The following is a 23,623-nucleotide window of genomic DNA, read 5'->3' as shown; positions in this document are numbered from 1 at the left end:
GCATGCAAAGTCACGTGCGCAAACAAGTAAATAAAGCAGTAAACATAATATTCTAGGAAAAATCAACTAGCTTCGTCCTCAGTAAGTATAGAGATACTTACTATTTTTGCTCCAAATATTTTCCTCTTACAACTGTATAATTACAATCATGTAATAATACTAAATTAGTGAAATGCATTACTACTGCTTCACCTATTTATTGGAGGTTATTCTTTTATTTTAACGGCTATAGATTTAAATATAATAAATATAACCTTATACTCATTTCCTTTCGATTTAGTTTTATAGCACGCCAAATATCCACATTAATATTATAATAGTGCTACTAGAATTATTTTCTCTTTTTCAAAAATAAATATATATTTATTTATATTTATAGCTCATAGTGGACATTTAAGTTTTAAAACAAGAATGCAAGTGTCACTTAATTAAGCACACGCACAATCTTGCATCTTTTTATCAAATGCATTAGTCTACCCATACACCCGTTTAACCCACATATATACACATATTTCACTCATCCTCACAACCCACACACATTTACATCTTTATTTCTTCTATGTCATGCACACATATTCACATACATACCGAAATTAAAACACAAGCACGCTTTATACACTTTCCTCTTCACTCACAACCCTTACACCCCAAACTTACTTACACACACTTCCCATTAACTCAGCAATACATATATATGCACTCCATATACACACATTTAGCCCTCTTAGTTATCACACACTTCAACACACATACATATTTCAGCAACACATACCCACATTAGCCTTCTAAGTGATCACTCATAATACTAACACACACACGCACTTTTAATTTAAACATAGCTATGGTTTCCATAATTATTTCTAATCCATTCTTAGGTCTTTCAAGCTCCAAACTCATCGATTTGCTGATGGAAGTAGCCAAGAAAATCCTCTGTTATCAATCAAAAGAAAAGTTTATAAATACATATACATACAAATGAGATGCTTCCTCTCCAAAGGAGAAGAAGACCAAGGAAATAGATTTAGGAAAGGAAAACAAGGTATCCAAGGAAGTAGAAAGGAAGCTACTTGCTGAAGTTACTCCCAAATATCCTAAATGAGCTTAAGTGCTGCTGTCCAAGGATTGAAACATCCTAGATGATCAATACACGCCCTTGTTTTAAAATTCCAGAACAGGGACAGATTTTGTTCTAAGTTTTCTATTGGTTTTGGGGTGAAAAGAGGGTGATTTGGACTTTGATACTTGGTTTATTAGCTGCTGAAAACGTGGAGAAAGTAAGGAGAACTCCTATTTCTGTTTCTGCAGTGAAAAGAAAAGAGAAACAGGGTTTAACGTGAGAGAGTGTTTGCTGAGATTTTGTTCTTTGATGATGATTTTGATGACCCATGCATGCTATATATAATAATCTTGGATGGTTAAGATTAAACTAGCAACTAGGGGTCTCAATGGACGGATTTGAGACACCTCAATTAGAGAAAATAGTAATCAAATCTCCCATATCTTCTAGAATAGGATTTTTCATATCTTGAGTAATAATTACTAGATATCTATGAAAATCTAGTTGATATTGAACTAAATTTGGCTAACTAGAGTAACTAGAAAGGATATGATCATCTGGAACCGAGAACATGGTGTGGGTTCAAGAATCAAATGTTAAAAATCACCCATTGCTATTTACACGTAAACTGCTTCGCACTGGATAATTAAGTCGCTCGATCGACTTCGACCCAAAATCGCTCGATCGATCATTTAGTCGCTTGATCGATCCCATTTACCCACTATTATTAAGTCGCTCGAGTGATTTAATATCCGATCGATCGACTTCGCTTTCAAAGTAGCTCGATCGACTTTGGTTAGTAATTTCTTTACTAACCCGATTTCTCGACTTGTATGTATATAAACACAATCCTATTTAAGCTGGCAATAATAATTATTAGGCCTTATACTTATGCATATGCACATATATATTTTTTATTTATGCATTATCATCCTAAGCGTAGTGTTTTTCGGGTATTACAAGCGTTCACGTATAGATATGTGTCAGAGTTCAAAGTACGACCACTGCATCGAGTATGTGAGTACTACTACTTTGTAACTAGCTTTGTTTTCTAAATAGTGGATATCCTGGGTTTGGCTGCCTCGGAGCGGTTTTTCTCTTAATTGAGTTTCCACTTCGTCAACAAAATATTTGTCTATTTTAAATTTCGCATTTAATATTTTGTTGCACAATTGATCACACACACACACACATTAAATTAGGAGTCTATTATTTTTCACATAGTATTGTTCTCCGTGAGTAGAATACTCACCTTGTTTGCCCGAATACTAGGCTCAACTTATGGATTCCTAGACAATGTCTTGCAATGCACCACATAAATCAATATATTGCACAACATTTAGTATTTTATAACACTAAACTCAAAATTTAGCTCTTAAATTGCTTAAGCTTGACCTATGGGAAACCCATAGAATTTCTAGGGTTCCAATGAACAACCCATTAACACAAAACACTAACCCATAAGAGAATCTTAGGGTTAGGCATTTAAAATCACAACTTAAACAAATACCCAAAAAGCTAGGGTTTTGGAAACTTACCAAAATTCACCCAAACATAACCCGGACCTTGGGAAACGTTTAGGAAGCTCCAAAACGTGCAAAACCTAAAGAATATTGGAAGATTAAACTCAATCTTCTAAGAATCAACCCAAAATCTCAAAAGACAAAGGTTTACGAAATTACCTCAAACCAATCGGTAGAAACGTAGATTGGGCTTCATAGATCACGTTTCCAAAGTTAGATTTGAGGTTGGAGGCTTAGATCTTCATGGATCAAGGGTTTTAGGTGAAAACCCTAAGGAAAACCATGTAAAGGATAGCAATTTCTCTTAGTCTCTCCCTCTCTCTCTCTCTCTCTCTCTCTTTCTCTTTGTGTTCTATTGAGAGAAGAATAGAGAAAGAAAAGAGAAAGAGGTGCGGGAGAAAAAAAGAGAAGGAATAGAAGAAGAAAGGTTGTGCGAGTTTCATAAGGGAGAAGTTCGTTTTGTAGAACCAACAATAGTCTAGATGCACCCAAGTGTTCTTGAATCAACGACGGGGGTGCAAACTTGGTCTGCAAGTTTGTGAGTCATCAATGCAATGATGACTTTACAAAATATTAGTCGTTGGGTATTTTTACATTAGGTCCTTACCATTTTAATTTAACTGATTAAGACTACAATTTTAACCCGTTTTGAGTCTAGTTCATTTCATAGTTAATATTATTTCTACCTTAATATTATTATACTGATAATATTATTATACCAAATAATATTATGCATAATAATAAATATCATGATACTAATAAATATTATAATATCAATTATAATACCAACTGAACTAATAATATTATTATACTAATAATGTTATTCTCTATTTGTAAAATCCTGGGTTATAAAATAATAAGACTAATGAATATTTATTTTCATAAATATTCATGTAATCTTATAAATTCCTCGGGGATTAATATTGTGTTTGAAGATACATAATTTTATCAGTTGCTAGACGCGAATACTGTTTGCTATAGTATTAAGCCGCTCGAGAGTCGTATCTTGTGGATTGAGCACCATAATTGGTGGATCGATCGCTAATTCTAGATTAACTATTTTATTCAATCTTAAATTTTAATTTAAGACGTCATATTTTATGACTTAAAATCTGGGATGCTACATAAGCAATTAAAGAGCTATGGGCTCTTGGAATTAATTCCAAAATGTTTAAGTAGAGATAAAGAAGCATTGAGCCTAACAGATAAAACTCAAGTCCATGTTGAATAGTTTGTAGCAATTGAGTTAGGATTAAAATTCTAGTCCTATATGCATGGGATGGACGTGTGTTGCATGATCAAGGGCAGTGTTTCACTTCCACTTGGCCGTGCAACCTACTAGGAATGAGGAGAAATTTCATTCTTCCTATGACTCCTATTATATCTATGCTACCTAGATAGTAGGAATTAGAATTATAGTTCTTCTATGACTCCAATCCTATTTATATTGTGAGTCTACACTCACGGTCATATTCAGTCATCAGAAAAGATATGGAGGTTGAGTCAAGAACACGAAGAACGCGTTCTTCACCATTCAATATGCAAGGAGCAAATCAACCAAAGTCAACTAGTCATAGTAGCCTAGGAGATGCCGATTTCGATTGTAAGTACTCTGAACATGTTAGTTTAATTAATCTAGCATTGATTATCTTGAAGATATTTTTCTTGGAATCGGTATTTAGCTATGCATACTTTGATTAGCACATGATCCCCAACACTGAGTTGTATAGCCGTCATAGGAGTTGAGGAGAAGTGAGATTGCCTTAGTAGCCTAAGAGAGACCGATTTCAATTGTAAGTACCCTGAACATGTTAGTTTAATTAATCTAGCCTTGTTTATCTTGAAGAAATTTTTCTGGGATCAGTATTCCGCTACGTATTCTTTGATTAGCGCATGATCCCCAACACTGAGTTGTATAGCCGTCATAGGAGCTGAGGTTGTTTTGAAGATTTAGGGTTTGGGAGCTAAAGAGGGGATGCCACCCCTCACTCGTTAGTGGTGGCCGGCCACCCCACCCCTCACCTATTCTCTTTTTAAATTATTTAAATTTTTTTAAATTTTTTGATTTAAGGTATACTTGTAAAATAACGTAATTATGTCATGTAGCATTTACAGTTGACAGATGATGTGTCAAACAAATGCACATGACATTAATTTATTGGTGTTACGTGGCATATAATTAATTAATGGGATGGTAGCTTGACAAATGGATGCTTGAAACCAGAGGAAAACTAAAGGCCTAATTGTCAAAATTAAAAGCTTTGAGACTAAATTGAAATCACATGAAAACCTAGAACTAAATTTAATTTTGGGTTAAATATACTTAAGCCCCATGAACTAAGAGATGTAACACTTAAATAAGATAGAATACATTTACAACTTCTGTACAATTCTAACAACTTTTTTTAAGATCAATCATTGGATATATAGGACCCACACGTAAGAAAACATATCCAATAGTTAGTTTGAAAAAAAGTTATTGAAGTTGTATAAAAGTTGTGTCAAGAGTTGTACAACAATCATTTCTCCACTTAGATAGATCAAATTACAATGGAAAATGTTAAATTTACAACACCAACACAACAACCACACAACAATTCCTTACATGAAGGTGGACCCTACACACTGGGGCCCGCCCTCATATGAGGGGTTGTTGTGTGATTGTTGTGATGGTGTTGTGTATGAATCAAATCCCAATTACAATTTTGTTGCGATTAAGCCACTTTTCTGTTATTCTTCTAAAAATACTCATATTTTCTTTAAAAAAATAAAAAATTGAATTTATATTTAAAAAAATTAAATTTTGATTAAATACTAAAATACATAGAGTAAGGCTCGATTAGTATAGAAAGAATTTGCATGAATTTTTTATTTTTTATTTTAGTTTTTTAAAATAAAATAGGGGAGTTTTTGGAAGAATGACAGAAAAGTGGCTTAATTACAACAAAATGGTAGTTTGATGTATCCAAGTATCACACCTGTTAGTATGTGAAGCTTTTTTTTTTTTTTTTTTTTTTTTAAATAGCTAGTAATGCAGGGGGCTTAAGTGTATTTAACCCTTTAATTTTTTTCTTAACTAAAACAATGGAACTTAATGAGAATAGATGGGATTGTGAGAAAACAAATTGAAATAATCTAATTAGTGACGAGAATTTTTCTTCAATAATTTCAACTCCCAATATTTAGTATAATAATTACTAGAAAAATGCTTCTTTGCATTTTCGCGTCTATCTTGTATACATTTTTACTGAGTTGGTATGCTCTATCCACCGTTGGTTTTTTTTTTTAAAAAAATAATAATAAAATTAAGAGTAGATGTAACATGCCAACTCAATGAAAATGTTCGGGAGATGGATGCATGAGTGAAAATGAGCATTTATCTAATTATTAAGCATAGATCACACCTTTAGTAGCCCAAGCCTCAAGAAAGAATCTAATTCAAAAATTTTAGGTCTAAGATTCCTATACGTGCGTGGACCAAGGGTTGTTGCAGATACCAACTCAGAGGAAATGTACGCGAGATGGACACCAGAATGTAAAGAAACATTTATCTAAGAAAAATGCTATTTTTACATCCTCATTATATCTTTCTTTCTTTCTTTCTTTCTTTTTTTTCAAATTAACAATTAAATTTGTAGAATTCACATGTATTAGAGATGTACACATATCAAGACTCCATTTAATAATTACTAAGCATAAATCACACATTTTTTTACCAATCAAATGATTATTTTTTTAAAAAAACAAAAGTTGTACGAAAATGCATAGGATATATATATATATATATATTAAGTCCTTTATTTATTTTTAAAATGTTTATTTTATCTAACTACTAAGCATAAATCACACATTTAGGAGCTCTACCTCGTGAAGGGATCTAATTAAAATTAGCATTTCAAACAAGTTTTTCATTTCAAAATTTTCACTAAATTTTGGTGAATATTTCAAAAAAAATTCATTTAAACAAAATTTTTATAATTTTTCTATTTTATCTCTTTTTCAGAATTCTATCCCAAATTTGGCTCACAAATTTCATGAGCTATTCATTTTATATATATATATATATATATATATATATATTATCATTTTTTGAATTCCTCCCACACTTCACTTCATTTTTCACTTTTTTTTTTTTTTTTCTTTTTTCTCTTCATTTATTAGGAGTGGTTACTTAAAATAAATAAAAAATTAATATTTAGTTAAAAGAAATAAATAAATAGAGAGTTTGATGTAAAAAGTTTGTTAAAAATAGTAATTTAAATAATAAAAATAGATTTTTTTAGCTAAAATTTAGATAAAGTTTAGAGAGCTCGTTGAAAAATTCTAAGAAGTGTTATACGTCACGTGCGTGGACCCAAGGCACGTGGGAAGCAACTCATGGCTACACTCTAGTTCCTACCTTAAAGTTAAAACCCTAGTGGTAAAGCAAACCCTAGTAGCATCCCCCAACACACCAAAGTTGAGCTTCAGAAGAAAGAAAGCAAACGAGATGGGAAGCGATAGCGAAGCAGAGAAGGCGCAGCAGAAGGAGAAGGAGAAGGAGAGGAAGAAGCTGCTAGCCATCGCCCCCATTGCTAAACCCCTTGCCGGAAAGAAGCTCTGCAAGCGCACCCTCAAGCTCGTCCGCAGAGGTAAAATTTCATATATTTTGATGTACATATTCGTATAGGTATGTCAGTCTTGATCTAAAAATATTTGTATAGGTATGTTATTGTCTGTCCGTGTTTGTGTGTTATATGCACTTGGTTTACGGTCTAAAGACATGGGCTGTTTTCGTTTTATGCTTGTTCCTTTGGGTTTGGCCTAGAACTGGCTACTTGGAAGAGTTTTTTAGGGAAAATACTTCTTGTTGAATGTTGTATTCTAAGCAATCTTAAACCTTGTTTTTATTTTTTATTTTTATTGTTTTGTTACTTATCAAAAAAATAATAATTTATTTTTATTGTTTTGTTTTCCTGAGTTAATTTTTAGTGGGAAGATTTGTTCTTTCGAATAGATAGACGGAGGGAGGGATTTTGTTTACATTTTTGTTGAAGAGTGTTTGCTGATCTAGTTTTATTCAACTGTTGTAAATAACTTTCATTTTTTTTTTTTTTTGCAACACTGTTCGACTGCCGATAAAATGTATAAAAAGAGACGAGACTGGGATATTGGATGTTCTAGTCTAGTGTTTTTCTTTAAACGCTCTCTTTTTTACTTGAAAAGAGCCTTGGACAAGGAAGTTTTATTATTAGGCTGAGTCAAGTTGTGTTTTTCTCAGGATCCTAAATGTGAATATGTTTAAGATTGAATTTATGAACACGTCTTTACCCAAATTTTAAATATCTTCAAATTTAAGGAGATATACCAATATTTTGGGAATTGAACATGTAATATTGTGTTCCAGCCACATGATAGATGTTGTGGAATTTTGTTGATGAAATTTAGGAATCTTACTAAAAAAAAAAGATTATGAAATTCAAGCCAATGAACTTTAGCTTAAATGGTACTGTGTCCTTACACAAGAACGGGATGAAGGGTGAGGTCATAGGTTCAAGACCAATGGAAAAAGAAAAAGAATTCAATTTATGCTTTGATAATTTTTTTTCTGTACTATGTTGTTTATATTTTTTATTCCAGCTGCTGAACACAAATGCTTGAAGAGAGGAGTAAAGGAGGTGGTTAAAAGTATAAGGCGTGGTCATAAAGGGTAAGTTTTCTGTGATATTCCCCTTCTTTCTGTTGGCTTTTCAAATGCAAGTCAATGAAGGCTGCAGATTTTTCTTAAACAGAAATTGGAAAGTACAGAAATTGCTTGCATTTTTTCATTTCCTTCTCTCTCATTCTTCTGTGGTAATAGTAGTACTTCAAAACATAGCTGAAGATTTTTTACCTAAGACATTGAATTCTTCTGGAGATATGAATAGGATGTGGCAAAAAGATCAGTTTGTGCTGTCAAAAAAGAGTTGGGAACCGCTCTTTTTTTATTTTTTATTTTTCTACTTGTTTAGCATCACGCATATGCTTTATTTGCAGTGTATTTTGTTGATAATCGTCCTCTTATATGGTTATGCTGATAATGAACTTGTGAGAACCATATGACTCTTATACATGAAACTGAATTTTATTTATTTATTTATTTTTAATATTCCCATATTAACACAACTGAAACTGGACGCTTAATGAGATCTCATGTTTTATCAGAGATGAATACATAGACTGAAAGCAACTGGTGAAAATTACAGTTTGAGTAGAGCACTAGTATTGGAATTTGTGCTTAGAAAAGACATATTGGGCAAATTGAATAAAAATGGATACAGAAGGTAGTTGTGACTCTGTGTTGGGGCGGGTGGGATAAACAGGGGGTTGGGGGTGGAAGTAGTTCTTTACTGTTCAGATCCTGGCCAAACACTGAGATATTGAATGATTGATTTTCTTAGTGAAAAGTAGCTTTATTTTAAAATGTATAGCCAGGAATTGATTTTTGTGATTGTGAAGTTGTAAATAGTTATTTCCCCCCTCTTTTGAGTGCAGATTATGTGTTATAGCCGGGAATATATCTCCCATTGATGTGATTACTCATGTTCCTATCCTATGTGAAGAAGCTGAGATTCCTTATGTATATGTTCCCTCAAAAGAAGTAAGTTTGCACTTGTCCTTAATTTTTTTTTTTGCACTTTATCCTGTATAGAGGAAGACAAATTTATCTATATTACTGTGTTCTACTTATTTCTTCTCTTTTGGCTTTTGGGGAGGTTTTCTTTTGTTTTAGAGTGGGATTATCATTTCTTTTTTCTTTATATGTATGTTCCTTTTAGAGTGGGTATCACTGTGACTGGCTGGTCCGTCTTCTGTTTATGGTGGTGACGCTTTATATTTTGTTCGAAACTTACAGGCTGCTTTATTTTAACTAATAAACTAGGCCTAGAAATGATATAAGATCCTTGTGATTTTTTTTTTTAGTAAGTAATTCAATCTCATAGAAAGCGCATAGGGGTGTAACCCAAATACACATCAAGTATTCATGAGAGACTATTAGAGAGAAAAAGAAGGCTGCAAGTCCAAAACTTTAGTAAACAAGAAAAGTGATTGTACACCGCCAATCATGCATAAAGGGACTTGAACATAACGGTCTTTAGCTCTATGGCCGAAATCTTGCAATCTTCAAAGCTCTTAGCGTTTCCCTCTCTCCAAATGTACCACATTAAGGACGGAGGGGCCAATCCCAAACTTCTATAATGCTACGGCTATCCAATTGACCTCTCCAGCTAGCAAACAACCATATTACCCTTTTAAGCATAACCCACTCTACACCAAAAAGACGTTAGATCGAAATTCATAATTCTCTCGCTGATGCATGGACTCTCCACTCTTCTTGCATGTACAACACCAATTCACCACTATGATCTATGCTGCTCTTGAAGGATTCTTATATCTCCAAATGCTCTTCCAAGGAATGGAGAGCCAATGAGAGTGCACAACATGTGATTAAGGATCTTACTTCAAACCTCCGTCTTTTGGAGGGGATCCAACAAATTTTATCCTCACCGTCTTGCCTCAACTTGAAAGAATACAAAAGATCAAAGAGTGAGGTGACCAAGTCCACCTCCTTTTTTTTTTTTTTTTGATAAGTTATAGCAATTTATTGAAAAGCGCAAAGGGGCGCAACCCCTATACACGGGAAGTATACAAGAGAGCCCCTAAAAGGGTCGAACAGAAAATAATTTTAAAAAATCTACAAAAGTAAAGACACTCAAACTATGATGTGGCGCTATCCAAAAATATAAAGTATTGAGCAACCGCTTCCGTAGCTCCACCATAGGTGTCTCTACATCTTCAAACAGACGAGCATTCCGCTCCCTCCAAATACACCACAGCAAGCATAGAGGAGCTAACCGCCAAGCCTCTTTAGCATGACCACAAGTCCACCTCCTTGATTCGGTAAATGATATATTTCATTGAATATCGCCATTATAAAATTGCACATGATTTGCTGCCAACGCCTCCTTATAGCAAGCAATTCCATAAAAGTTTCATTTAGGGGCTGGTCCCCACACCACAAATCATTTCAAAACCTGATCTTAGATCCGTCTCTCACCTTATATTAGACAAATTTAGAAAAACTCCCCACCCCTTCCTAATGTATTTATGCACTCCCACTCTGAAGGGCCCAACTACGTCATTGGAAGACCAGCCTCCCTGCGTGTTATCATATTTGGTTTCCACCACCAACCTCCACAAACCCCCCTTTCCGTAGTGTAATGCTACAACCATTTTCCCAAGAGAGCTTGGTTAAACCGAATCAAAATTCTGACCCCCAAACCACCGGAGCACATCAAAGAACAAATTTCTACCTACTGATTAAATGGAACTTACACTTGTCACCAACTCCACCCCACAAATGGTCCCTCTGAAGTTTCTCAATCCGATTAGCAACACCTGCGAGAATGGGGGAAATGGACTAGCAATAAGAAGACAATTGGTGACAAGGCTTTTAATTAGTGTCAACCTACAACCCTTAGACAAATAAAGCCTCTTCCAACCAGCCAAACGACGTTCAATTGTTCAATAACTCAATACCATAGTGATTTAGCCTTATACAAAGCTCCCAAAGGAAGACTCAATACTTCATAGGCAAAGAGGCCGCCCTACAACCAAAGATACGAGACAAACCTCCTACATCATCCATATCGCCGACGAGCACTAACTTTGATTTGGGTAGGTTAATTTTCAACGGTTTTTCTGAAACCGCTTCAAAACATAAGAAGAAACAACATAGATGATGAAGATGTTCATGTTTGCCTCACAAAAGATTAAGGTATCATTCGCGAACAAAAGATGAGACACTAGGAGCTCGCCATTTTTCCTTGACCCCACATAAAAAACGTAATAATAGCCCCTTATCCATTGTGGCAGACATCATCCTACTTAAAGCCTTCATGACAACCACAAACAGTAGAGGAAATAAATGATCACCCTATCTTAGTCCACGGGAACTACTAAAGAATCCAAAGGGAGATCTGTTAATAATAATGGAGAAACAAACTGTAGAAATACAATGAACTATCCAAGCTTTCCATTTCTTCCCAAAGCCACATTTCCTCAACAAATGCAACAAGAACTCTCAGTTTATGTCAATTTGTAGAGCACCCCAGGTTCTCATGATCTAATTTGACTATCAATATTGAATCTAAAATTTGTCTCCTAATGAACGGATTTTGAGATCTGAAAATAATCTTCTCCAATATTGTTTTCATCCTGTTTGCTAGGACTTTAGAGATGATTTTATAAACACCCCCCACAAGACTAGTAGAAAGGAAGTCCTTAATATCCACAGCACACCAACTTTCTTAGGGATAAGGGAAATAAAAGTTGCATAGAGGCTCTTTTCAAACTTGCCTCAAAGATAAAACTCCTTGAAAACATCTATGATATCCTCTTTAATGACCTCCCAACAAGTTTGGAAAAAAGCTGTGGAGAAACCATAAAGGCCCTGGGCCTTATCACCATTCAGGGTTCTCACCACCTAAAAAACCTCACTCTTCTCAAAAGCTCTTTCCAACCAAGAAACCTAATCAACACCAATGGAATTGAAAGAGGGACCATCCGAATTTGTCCTCCAACTGAATTGTTCTGAATAAAGCTGATTGTAAAATTGCACAATATGCTCCCTTATTTCTTGAGTCTGAGGACAAGGACCCATTAACAACTAAGGAATCCAGTTTTGTCTTCTGTTTGAGTTTGCCACCCGATGGAAAAATTGAGTGTTCTTGTCTCCTCTCTCTCAACCAAAGAGCCTTTAACTTGTTCCTTCGGCTCACTTCTTAGAAGAATAAACCTCTCCAAGCCCCTATTACTTGCTTCATTTCTCAACCTTTCATCATTAGATCAGGGTCTTCCTTATGCAATAATGTCACATATTCCATCAAAAGATCCATTTTTCTGCTTCCCAATGTTGTCAAAAGCTTCTTCATTCCTTTTTTTTTTTTAGATCCATTTTCAAGGCTTTTAATTTGCATTTCAAAAATAAAAATTAGGTAAGCCTTGAAAATTGCGGCACATCCCCCACTATTTCACTTGTTTCATAAAGCCCTCTACTTCAACCAGATTTTCAAACTTAAAATACCAAATACTTCTGACCGCAACATCACAATCAAGCAACAAAGGGAAGTGATCTGATTAGATTCTAGGGAGTCTCTTCTGAGAGACATCGGGAAATTGAGCTTCCCAATCAAGAGAGAAGAAAACCTATCAATTCTGGACCATGACGGAGAATTATGATTATTGAACGACCTGAAGTTCCCACCTACAAGAGGGATGGAGGATGTCCATGAGACCCTGATCAAAGCTGAATTCATAAAATTCCAGCATAGCTGGTGATTGTCGGGTGTTGCCTAATCTCTCACACGGGTAGCAGATGATATTAAAATTGCCAAAAATACACCATGATGTCTCCCACCAACTAAATGGTGGCATCAGCTCCAAGAAGTGTCGTGAACCAAACTAAGTTGAAGGCTTCCTGCTATTGAAGATTAGCAATAAGAAATCTGAGTGAATTGCACAAATAATCCTGGTCACACTTGCTTTTTGTAGTTTTCTTTTAATTGGCTTTTTTAATGTTTATTATCAAGCTCACATAAGTATTGAGCAGCCTGTTATATGAGATACATGTTATGAAAATAGAATTTTACCAACAAATATTAATATTAGAATATATGATATGGTATGATATTTTTCTTATGTTATATGTTATGGTAAGATACTTGCCTTATAGGATAATTACTTTTTAGAAGATTGATTGTAATTGATGGTAATTTGATTACTATACTTATTTTTATTTCTACCTCTACTGGTTGTAATATTTTCTATTTAAGTGATGGAATAAAGAAAAGGTTTGCAGAAAATTATTCTAAAACCTTGTGTTTGTCAAAAGGTTTATATTCCCTTTACGAATCTAAAGGTCTAAGTTTCCTTAAAACCTAACAATCTATCTCATTACGTGTTTAAGAAATTATTCACGTAACAAATAACCGTTATGAAATTATTTTCGTCACAATTGGTATCAAATTGTTACGTGAATAATTTCTTAAAAACGTAATGGAATAGATTGGTAGATTGTGAGAAAACCTAGACCTTTACACAAACACAAGATTTGAAGTAGTTTTTCATTATTCGATCATACTTAAATAGAAAATATTACAATTGGTTGAGGTTGAAAGTATGGTAATCAAATCAAAATAATTTGATTGCCGTCAATTACAATCAGTCATCTAAAAGGTAATTATCTTATAAGGCAAGTATTATAACATTAATATTTGCTCTGCGTAAAATTTTGTTTTTCATATTAGGGCCATCTTACGCTTCTTTTCTCATTAAAACTTTAATTACCTACCAAAAAAAATATATATATTTTTCATAACATATATTGATTTGTTGCTTCTATTGTTTGGTTAATTGGTTATTAAGAATGCATGCTTTATGTGTAGTGATTTTTTCTCGTTAATATGCTTTGCAGGACCTTGCAAATGCAGGGGCTACTAAGAGGCCGACATGCTGTGTTTTGGTGCTAACCAAGCCTACCAAGGGAGAATTAGTTCCGGAGGAAGAGGATAAACTAAAGGTAGATTATAAGCAGGTTGCAGCGGATGTGTCTGAACTGGCATCATCTCTTTTCTGAAGGACATAGTAAAAAACCTATTTCTACTTTATTTGAGGCAGACGGTATGATATCCGGCTGTTTTAGTTATGTTGAAGTATATCTGAGCATATTGGGTTCTTTTATGTGAGAGATTTCGAGAATAGGAAATGGTACCTTTTAAATGTGACGCTAGAAATTCATTTTCTCAGACCTCTTTTTCTTTTTTGTGTTTCTTTTCCTAACAACGTAAACTTTTAGACGCTAGTTTAAGGTCAGTAATACAAATGCTCTTTCTAGAAAATTGTGGTTGGACGCGAATGGCATTCTCTCGTCTATGCTCTTTGCAACCATTCAATCTAATTATGTTTTGTTCATGAGTAAACGAGTCTATTCTTGGAAAAAAAGAAAAATGAAAAAAGAGGACTATAATTAGGATAAATTTTTACCTCCAAGACTAGTCTCTTTCGGTTTGTGATTTTAAAATGTGTGATTTGAAATCGTGATTTTTAATCACGCTATTAAGAGGTTTTTTTAAATTGTAGTTTAGCCACAAAATAGACCAATTTGCCTGTAATTTAAAAATGCGTTGTTAATAGCAACTTTTTTAAATTCTAAATGATTCATGATCTACGATTTGTTTTAAAATCGCACCCAAACTATTTTTGCACTTTCTAGCAAACAGTTTTTGAAAAGAAAAAAAAAGGGTTAAAGTGTTTGAACAATTGTCTTTCAAATAGTTTCCACTGGAAGAAGAAAACAAAAAATCTATTTGTCATTTTTAATATTGTTTTGTTTTCATATTTTTTTTTTTTTTTTATTTTTAGCACCTATTGAGAGACATACAAAATGTAAACATGGCATTAAACCCACAACAATAAAACAATACAATCAGGGACAAACATCATAGTCTAAACACATTACACAATAAAAACCACGACATATCGCAATAGTCTCCATGTTTACCATATAGTAGTACAAAATATGAGAGCATTACTTCTATTAAATGTAGGGCTGACAATTTTTTACACGACTCGCGAATTCGATACGAACACGACACAAAGTTATAGGGTTTTAAGTTTAGGTCAACATGTTTATGACCCATTTAATAAACGCGTCAAATGGGTCAACTGGTTAAAAACAACTAAAATTAAATTAAAAAATAAACTAAAATAAACTAAAAGGCCTAACCCTCAAACAGAAGTCCGTCATCTCCAATCCAACAGATGCGACCTCTTTCTCACCACCACAACACCAATCAATACCAATACGGCGTGCCCAAGAATGGTGTCATTGAGAGGAAGAACTCTTCAAATACAATTAATTTCTCGAATTCCTCTGCGGCGACCTCGTTCATGTCATCCTTGACAAGAAACACCGATAGCAAGCAGCCTTTGTTGTCTTCAACGTTCCAAATCACGAATCTTTTCTAGGTTTCCTCAGTCTCTCTTTGTTTATGGGTTTTATTTAAACAAGTCAAGTTGGGTTACCCGATAAATTAGTATGTCGTGTTTGGGTTTAATCGTTTGACCTATTTAACTAAATGTATCAGATTCAGGTTGACCCTAACGGGTTGGCAAGCTAAGCAGGTCAACCTGAACCCAGCATGCCAACCCATTTTGCCCGCCTAACTAGATGTCCTAAACCTACACTTTCAGCCTTCTCTTAAACCTGATCATCATCCCGCCAAATGAGGTCTTTCAAACAATCATAAGTAGATAATGTCCGATTTTTATACCTTACATATCTCCCATACTCCGCATAAACTCTATTCCACATCTCTTTTGATGCCTTAACTGTTTTCATCTCATCATTCTATGATCCAACTCCCGAGTGACTTAATAAGCTTCTTACGTAATCACAATCACGTTTGATGCACTCGTACCTCTGCCAAATCCCCCTTTCGGTCCATAATATATTGGGTTGCCTTCCCATTGTTCATTGATATAGGCTGCTCCAGTTAATATGAATGTGCACTGAGGCTCCCTCAACTTGTAGTAGATGATAATCACTATCATGTCAAAACATTTCACGGAAGTGGGGCTCATCATCGTCTTCACCTACAAACCATATATTTAATAAATTAGTATAGAGATTCTATGTTATATCCATCTCACATGCTACTTCTTCTTATTTGATAAATAGATGAAAGACACTAGCTCAAAATGATTTTCGTAACAAGAATGACAACAGTAACATGGGCTGGGATTATATGGGTGTCAATCAAATGCACCACGCCAAATCCATGGAAAAGAGCCTAGTGTTATATATACAAAGAATATATCAAAACCTCGGATAACATTCAGATATTTGCACACATGAGATGCCTAGAAATGAGAAAGAGATACAACAGCCTCGTATTGATTATGGCTCATTCCTTCCACCATTCCATATTTCAATAACAAACAACAAAAAGTAGCATACCACAATACACAAACAAATCCGTCAGTCTCTCTAAAAACATTCAGCAAACATCTATGGGATTCGTATTATGCAGGGCACACAAGGTGAATAAGCACTTTAATATTTATCAATCAATCATCAATTATTAACCAGGCGTTTATTCTCTCTAAAAACAAGTTGAGGAAAGATAATTGCATTTGAAGAAAACAAGAATTAGCGTTTTGTAACTATATGGAGCAATAGTTTCTATGGGTTAGGAGTTCTCTTGTATAATTTCTGTGTGTTTAGGTTGCGCACCTCTGCACTTTGTTTGGATATATTCATTGCCAATGGGTTTTTCAAGTAGTTGGTCGGTCGAATCTAAGGAGTTTGAGTTGGTGGTGGTGGGAGGCGAATCAGGGGTTCGTGTTCGTGAGTGTTGTAAAGGGAAGAAGAGGTCTATTCTCTTAAACAGGGATGAGTTAGCTTGGTTGGTGCGCATTTTTGAGGATCTGGTTAGAGTGGAAGATTCTCGTGTCTTCTGGAACCAGTCTCATATTGGGTTCCCTAGAATACTAGCGCAACGTTGCTTTAACAGGCATGGCGGTTATCTGGTGGTAGAGGAATTTATTGGTGATTGGAGAAGTGATTCGATTATCGTTCCGGAAGGAAGAGCCGGTAAAGGCTGGGAGATTTTTGGCTCAGAGTTACGGCTGGCATTAGAGTACTTTAGAGCTGGGTCCAGATCTATGGTGGCAGTAGCTGAAGTCCAGGTGGGGAAGGAGAATAGGAGAAGTTATGCAGAGGTGCTGGCAAAGTTGTCTCCACCGTTGGAATAGCCGTTTGGTGACATTTCAGGGCTGGTAGCCAGGGTGCCTTGGTGGGTCAAGGGACGTTCGGAGGGGAGGCACACAAATCACTCGACTAAAACTGGTTTTTTTCCAGCGGTGAGCAAACAGAGGTTCTCAGGTTCAACAAAGGATTCTCTCGGTCTGAGGACGGTAACTTCGGCTCCGGTGAACCTACTTCCGGCGGAGCATGTAGTTTCAAATTGTGCTGAAAAGACAGTTGCGGAGGGGTGTGGTTCGTCTGACAGGAATTTCCTTCTTGGTGATAGCTTCGGTCTTTTCAGCCTCAAAGGAACGTTACTAAAACTAAAAGAAGAAGTAGGCGCCTGTTTGGAGAGGGTGGTTGGTTTATTGGACAGAGTGTCTGATGATGTCATGTTGCCTAGTCTGCGTCAAAATAGTCCTACGTGCCAGATTCAGAATGCTGTGGGTTCTCAGCTCTTTAGTGCAGAAGCTTCTACGGGCTGGACTGGTAAAGAGGCGGGTGGGCCCTCAAGGCCCATTGGGAGGAACAAGCCCAAGCCCAAGTCCAAGGTTATTTATAGAAAAAAAAACCAAGCTGGGCTTGGGCGCAGGTCAGCAGGCTTGTGTTAAACCCGATCCTAAGGGCAAATCTCCAGCCCAGCTCAGCTCTCAAGTTCCTTCGAGTTCGGCCCGGCCGTGGGTGAGGGTGGACGCGGGTCAGTCAGGTGACCCAGTGGTGCCGCCGGATTCTGGTGGTTCTAAAGTCGCGCTGCGCTCGCAGGGGATGTCGGGGGGACTTAGCGCGGAGGTTAGTTCGGTGGGTCAGTCGGATTGCTCGGCGTCGGTGGGTCTGGAGTATGCTGAGGATTCCAGAGATACGAGGGCAGTCTTGTCGCCAGCAAAGGTCTATCCGGAGCAGAACCAGTCTGTGAGTCAGATTGTTGACGAGCGTGCAGTGTCATCTCAAGTACAGACAGATATGCATCTTGCGGTGGTTGAAGTAAGTGATCGGGCGCCATGGCTACTTGGTTCTTGCTCAGGAAGTGTCGGTGGGAGGAACCCTGCTTGGCGAGGGAACGTTTCAGTGGATCCTACTGTCTTTGGGTGGTCTGGGTTGGGATTGCAGTTGAATCACTTTCAGCACCTTCAGTCTCTGCAGGCTAGGATTGTGGTGGAGAAGTCCACTAGTCAGCCTTCCAGGGATTCAGAGTTGGTCGTGTTTCAAGAGGGTGAACAGCTTATTGAAGAGGTAGGAAGTGGGAAGGTTGTTTGTGAGTCGGCTGCAATGGCTGGAGAAGAAGGTTTGGATAATTCAGCTGAAATGGAAGAAGAAGCAGGTATAGATAGGGTGTCTCCTCTCAACACCTATTCTCTAAATTCGGGGGATTTTTCAGGATACTCTGATTGGGTCATTCAGTGTGCCAATCAGATTTATCCCATCGTAGGGATATCGCATGAGGATCAGAAGCTTCTTTTGCTAGCTCTTTTGACGCATCTTGAAGAGGAACGTCGTAGTGAAGCGTTGGGAGCCCTGTCAAGCGGAGGATCGAAAGGCAAAAGGGAGGTTAAAAATTTGGAGTGTACTATTAACTATGATATTAGAGGCTCTTGCTCTAGACGCGGGAGAAGTAGGGCGAGGGGTCATCCAGTTATGTCATGAAGCCTAGGATTCTTTCCTGGAATGTGAGGGGGCTGAACAAGCGGAGAAAACGCTTAAGGATCAGTAACTTGCTTAGGGATTGGAAGGTGGAAGGTGGATATTATTTCCAAGAAACTAAGGTTCATGGTATGTCGAGAAGTATTGTGAGAAGCTTATAGAGTTGCAATCATGTGGACTGGTGTTGTTTAGATTCATGTGGGGCCTCAGGGGGTAACTTGATCATGTGGGATAAAAGGGTTGTGGAGAAGGTTGATGTTTGTTTGGGGGAGTACACTCTCGCAGTTTCCTTTAGAAATGTAGTGGATCGATTTGTCTGGGCCTTTGCAGGTGTTTATGGTCCGAATTCTGATGTAGATAGGAGAATACTTTGGGATGAGCTGGCGGGAGTGTTCAGTTGGTAGAGCATGTCGTGGTGTATAGCGGGTGATTTTAATGTAACTCGGTTCCCTAGTGAAAGATCGGGAGAGGGTAGTATGTCTGCTATGAGAGATTTCTCTGATTTTGTCTTTGATCAAGGTCTCATGGATCTTCCTCTCGCTGGAGGCTATTATACTTGGTCGCGCAGGCTTGATCCTTCCGTTTGGTCTAGGATTGATCGTTTTCTAGTCTCCCCAAATTGGGAAGCTCGATTCCCTACGGTTTCTCAGAAGAGACTTCCCCGCCTTTATTCAGATCATTTCCCGATTCTTCTCAATTGTGGCAACTTTTCTAGGGGGAAAAGGCCTTTCAAATTTGAGAACATGTGGCTTAAAGCGGAGGGTTTTGTGGAGAGGGTGAAGCTTTGGTGGGATTCTTATTCGTTTCAAGGTTCTCCAAGTTATGTCTTAGCTTGTAAACTCAAGGCCTTGAAACAGGATTTGAAGAAATGGAATGAAGAGGTGTTTGGTAATGTAGAGGGAAAAAAGAGGAAGCTGTTTGACGAACTTCAGGCGCTTGAAGCTATTGAAAGTAGCAGGGCTCTAGTTGAGGAGGAGATACTAAAGAAGACAGAGATTGCCAGTGAAATCGAGAGGTGTTCTCTTTTAGAGGAGGTGAGTTGGAGGCAGAAATCTAGGGTGATGTGGCTTAAGGAAGGGGATAAATGTTCCAAATTTTTTCACTCCATAGCCAACTTTAATAGAAGGTACAACTCTATAGATTCTTTATTGATTGGAGATACTCTTTCTTCTAATCAGTCTGATATAGGTGAGCATGTGGTCGAGTTCTATAAAAAACTATTCTCTGAGCCGTTTCAGTGGAGGCCTAAGGTGGATGGGTTATCCTTTGATTCTATTCTGGAATCTGAAGCCAAATGGTTGGAGAGAGCTTTCGAAGAGGAAGAGGTGAGGAAGGTAGTGTTAGCTATGAATGGTGACAAGGCACCAGGTCCTGATGGTTTCTCTATGGCGTTTTTCCAAACTTGTTGGGATGTATTGAGCTGTGACATTATGAAGGTTTTTCATGACTTTCATGCCAGAGGTTGGTTTGAGAAGAGCATGAATGCTTCGTTCATTTCGCTTATTCTTAAGGCTCCTGGTGCCATTTCCCTAAAAGATTTTCGGCCTATTAGTCTTGTGGGTAGCATTTACAAGATTATTGCTAAAGTTCTAGCTAACAGATTAAAGTCGGTGTTGGAGAAGGTCATTTCCAAATCTCAGAGTGCCTTCATCAAAGGGAGGCAGATCCTTGATCCGATCCTTATTGCTAATGAATGTCTAGATAGTATATTAAGATCGGGAGAGCCAGGTGTTATGTGTAAATTGGATTTGGAGAAAGCATATGATCATGTAAATTGGGATTTTCTATTGTATATGCTGAGACGATGTCGTTTTGGGGAGAAATGGTGTTCCTGGATTGCTCATTGTATTACTTCTGTGCGGTTTTTGGTGTTAGTCAACAGCTCTCCTCATGGGTTCTTCAGTAGCTCCCGAGGTTTGAGACAAGGGGATCCTCTATCACACATTTTATTTGTTTTTGTGATGGAGGCTTTAAACCGTATGATTTCTGCTGTAGTTAATGGGGGCGATGGAGGCTTTAAGCCGTATGATTTCTGCTGCAGTTAATGGGGGCTTGTTGGAAGATTTCAAAGTTGGTAATACCGCTTTTTCGCATCTTCTTTTTGCCGATGATACTCTAATTTTTTGTAGTGCTCATTCTTCTCAGTTGCGTCATTTGCGGGGGCTCTTCCTTCTATTTGAAGATGCTTCAGGTTTGAAGGTTAATTTGGCTAAGTCAAACTTAATTCCAGTGGGAAATGTTGATCAAGTGTCAAGGTTAGCCGACATTCTAGGGTGTGGGATTGCATCTTTGCCGGCGAAGTATCTTGGCCTTCCTTTGGGGGCTTCCTATAAGTCCACTCTTATTTGGAATGGGGTTATCGAGAAGATTGAGCATAGACTGGCTAGTTGGAAAAGGTTATACCTTTCCAAGGGTGGTAAGGTCACTCTTATTAAGAGTACTCTTGCCAATGTGCCTACTTATTTTTTGTCTCTGTTTCCTATCCCAAGGAGTGTTGCTTCTCACATTGAGAAGTTGAAACGAGATTTTCTATGGGGTGGGATGGGTGAAGAGTTTACATATCACCTGGTGAGTTGGTCTAAGGTTTGTACCCCAATTTCAGAAGGGGGGCTGGGATTTTGGAATCTGTTGAAGTTCAACCGCACTTTGTTATGCAAATGGTTGTGGCGGTTTGGTATAGAGAGAGATGCTTGGTGGAGAGTTGCGGTGGATTCCAAGTATGGCAGTTTGTAGGGTGGGTGGTGCTCACGTAAGCCTGTTGGTGCCTTTGGGGTGGGTTTGTGGAAGAATATTAGGAAAGGGTGGGAGACTTTCTCTAGTTTTATTAGATTTGAGGTGGGGGATGGGGGTAGAACAAAATTTTGGCATGATCTGTGGTGCGGGGATATGATTTTAAAGGAAGCTTTTCCTGTTCTTTTTTGTATCGCTTGAGTGCAGGATGCCTCCGTAGCGGATAATATGGAGATTTTGGGCGGTTCTATTCAGTGGAACGTGAGCTTTATTAGAAAGGCGCATGATTGGGAAGTGGGTGTCTTTGCCTCTTTTTTTCAGGTGCTTCATTCAGCCACAGTGAATAGAGATAGTGCAGATAGGCTTTGGTGGGTTCCTTCCAAGAAATGTGTGTTCATGGTCAAGACCTACTTCAACTCCTTGAATGGCTCTGAAGGTAGTTGCTTTCCTTGGAAGAGTGTGTGGCGAACTTAGGCTCCCTCGAGGGCGGCTTTCTTTTCGTGGTCGGCAGCCCTTGGCAAGATACTTACGGTGGATAATCTCAGGAAGAGGAGTATCATCATTGTGGATAGGTGCTGCTTGTGTAAGAGAGATGGGGAAACTGTGGATCACCTTCTTCTTATCTGTGATGTGGCTTTCACTCTGTGGACTCACTTTTTTACTCGGTTCGGTATGTCTTGGGTTATGCCTAAAAGAGTTATCGATTTATTTGCTTGTTGGTGGAAGTCTGGAAGACCAAGAAGTGCTGCGGTTTGGAAGATGGTGCCTATCTGCATTTTCTGGTGTGTTTGAAAAGAAAGATATCTTAGGTGTTTCGAAGATCAGGAGAATTCAATGGAGGATATATTAGCTTCGTTTTTTCATACGCTGTATCTGTGGACGGTGACCTTTTTGTCACCTATGTCGATTAGCTTTTCTGACTTTCTTGTTCGTTTTTCTTTTTCTAGTTAGGTGTTTCCTTTTGTATACTTTCAATGTACTAAGGAGCGCCTTACGCTTTCAATAAATCTATTTATTTATCAAAAAAAAAAAAAGTGTAGGGGAATTTGGACATTCCATTAAAATGACAGCAAAGCAGGCACAAACCTCAGTTTTTAGTACAGATCAAGGAATCAGACCTTTAATGTAATACTGGAAGTGTATCTGTGAGCTTTGCTTTGGACTGAATCATTTTCCCTGCGGCAAATATGACCTTTGCTACCACAGTAGTCTGGGGCAGGGGTTCTTGCTGATTTAAACAAACCGCAAATTTATATCAAAGACTCAAATCTGATATGCAATCCCAACAAACTACTCCTAACAAAACTTAAACGAAACCAAAACAAACTCAAATCAATTTTACAGCAACTACGCTAATCTGCAGCGGCAAACCCAAACAATTTAGAGAAACAAACCAACAAAAATCACCACAAATCTGGACCACTAACATCAGCAAATCATGAAAAGAACAAAAAAAAAAAAAAAAGGAAAAAGGAAGAGGATAAAGGAAAAATACCTTCTTCGATCTAGTAGGATGCGATGGGAGTCGCTGAGAAAATGAATGAAAATAGAAAATAATTGAATGCGAAATCGGAAGTAAAATTGAAGGAAGCGATGCCTGTAGCCTGGGAAGGCTGTTAACCGAGCGTTCTTCCATAGAAAATGAGAATGAATAGGATAGGAGAGAGAATAAAAGAAATGCATCTCTAAGGAATCGAACCCCAGACCTGCTGTTGTGAGAGTACTGTGCACTTAAACATAAAACAATTTTTGAAAATTTGGGAAACAATTTTATCGTTGTTCTCTGCGTGTTTTCATTAGGGAAGATAGAAACAATGAAACCTGTTTTCCGAAACAGGGTTTTAACTG

The 23,623-nt window shown here is 37.2% G+C and overlaps 1 protein-coding gene and 1 long non-coding RNA gene across 2 annotated transcripts; one reads left to right on the top strand and one right to left on the bottom strand.

Moving 5' to 3' along the window:
- The first annotated feature begins 7,001 nt into the window (after nucleotides 1-7,001).
- On the top strand, nucleotides 7,002-14,407 carry LOC133865191 (H/ACA ribonucleoprotein complex subunit 2-like protein). The gene is made up of 4 exons (XM_062301551.1): nucleotides 7,002-7,211; nucleotides 8,200-8,269; nucleotides 9,094-9,199; nucleotides 14,075-14,407. The coding sequence occupies exons 1-4, from the start codon at nucleotides 7,070-7,072 to the stop codon at nucleotides 14,234-14,236; spliced, it is 480 nt and encodes a 159-aa protein (XP_062157535.1). The 5' UTR covers nucleotides 7,002-7,069; the 3' UTR covers nucleotides 14,237-14,407.
- Nucleotides 14,408-15,167: 760 nt separating this feature from the next.
- Nucleotides 15,168-23,520, bottom strand: LOC133865912 (uncharacterized). The gene is made up of 3 exons (XR_009899833.1): nucleotides 23,271-23,520; nucleotides 22,894-23,003; nucleotides 15,168-16,254 (listed from the first exon to the last, which is right to left on the bottom strand). It is a non-coding gene; the product is annotated as an uncharacterized LOC133865912 (long non-coding RNA).
- Between the last annotated feature and the right edge of the window lie 103 nt (nucleotides 23,521-23,623).

The sequence above is a fragment of the Alnus glutinosa genome, chromosome 4 (genome assembly GCF_958979055.1).
Source record: "Alnus glutinosa chromosome 4, dhAlnGlut1.1, whole genome shotgun sequence".
Classification (NCBI taxonomy): Eukaryota; Viridiplantae; Streptophyta; class Magnoliopsida; order Fagales; family Betulaceae; genus Alnus; species Alnus glutinosa.
This window is presented reverse-complemented; position numbering and strand designations above follow the sequence as displayed.

Excerpts from the sequence above, each read along its gene's own strand:
- LOC133865191 (XM_062301551.1), top strand. The coding sequence starts at position 7,070 with ATGGGAAGCGATAGCGAAGCAGAGAAGGCGCAGCAGAAGGAGAAGGAG. Across the intron at positions 8,270-9,093 it reads ATAAGGCGTGGTCATAAAGG|ATTATGTGTTATAGCCGGGA; the intron begins GTAAGTTTTCTG and ends TTTTGAGTGCAG. Across the intron at positions 9,200-14,074 it reads TATATGTTCCCTCAAAAGAA|GACCTTGCAAATGCAGGGGC; the intron begins GTAAGTTTGCAC and ends TATGCTTTGCAG.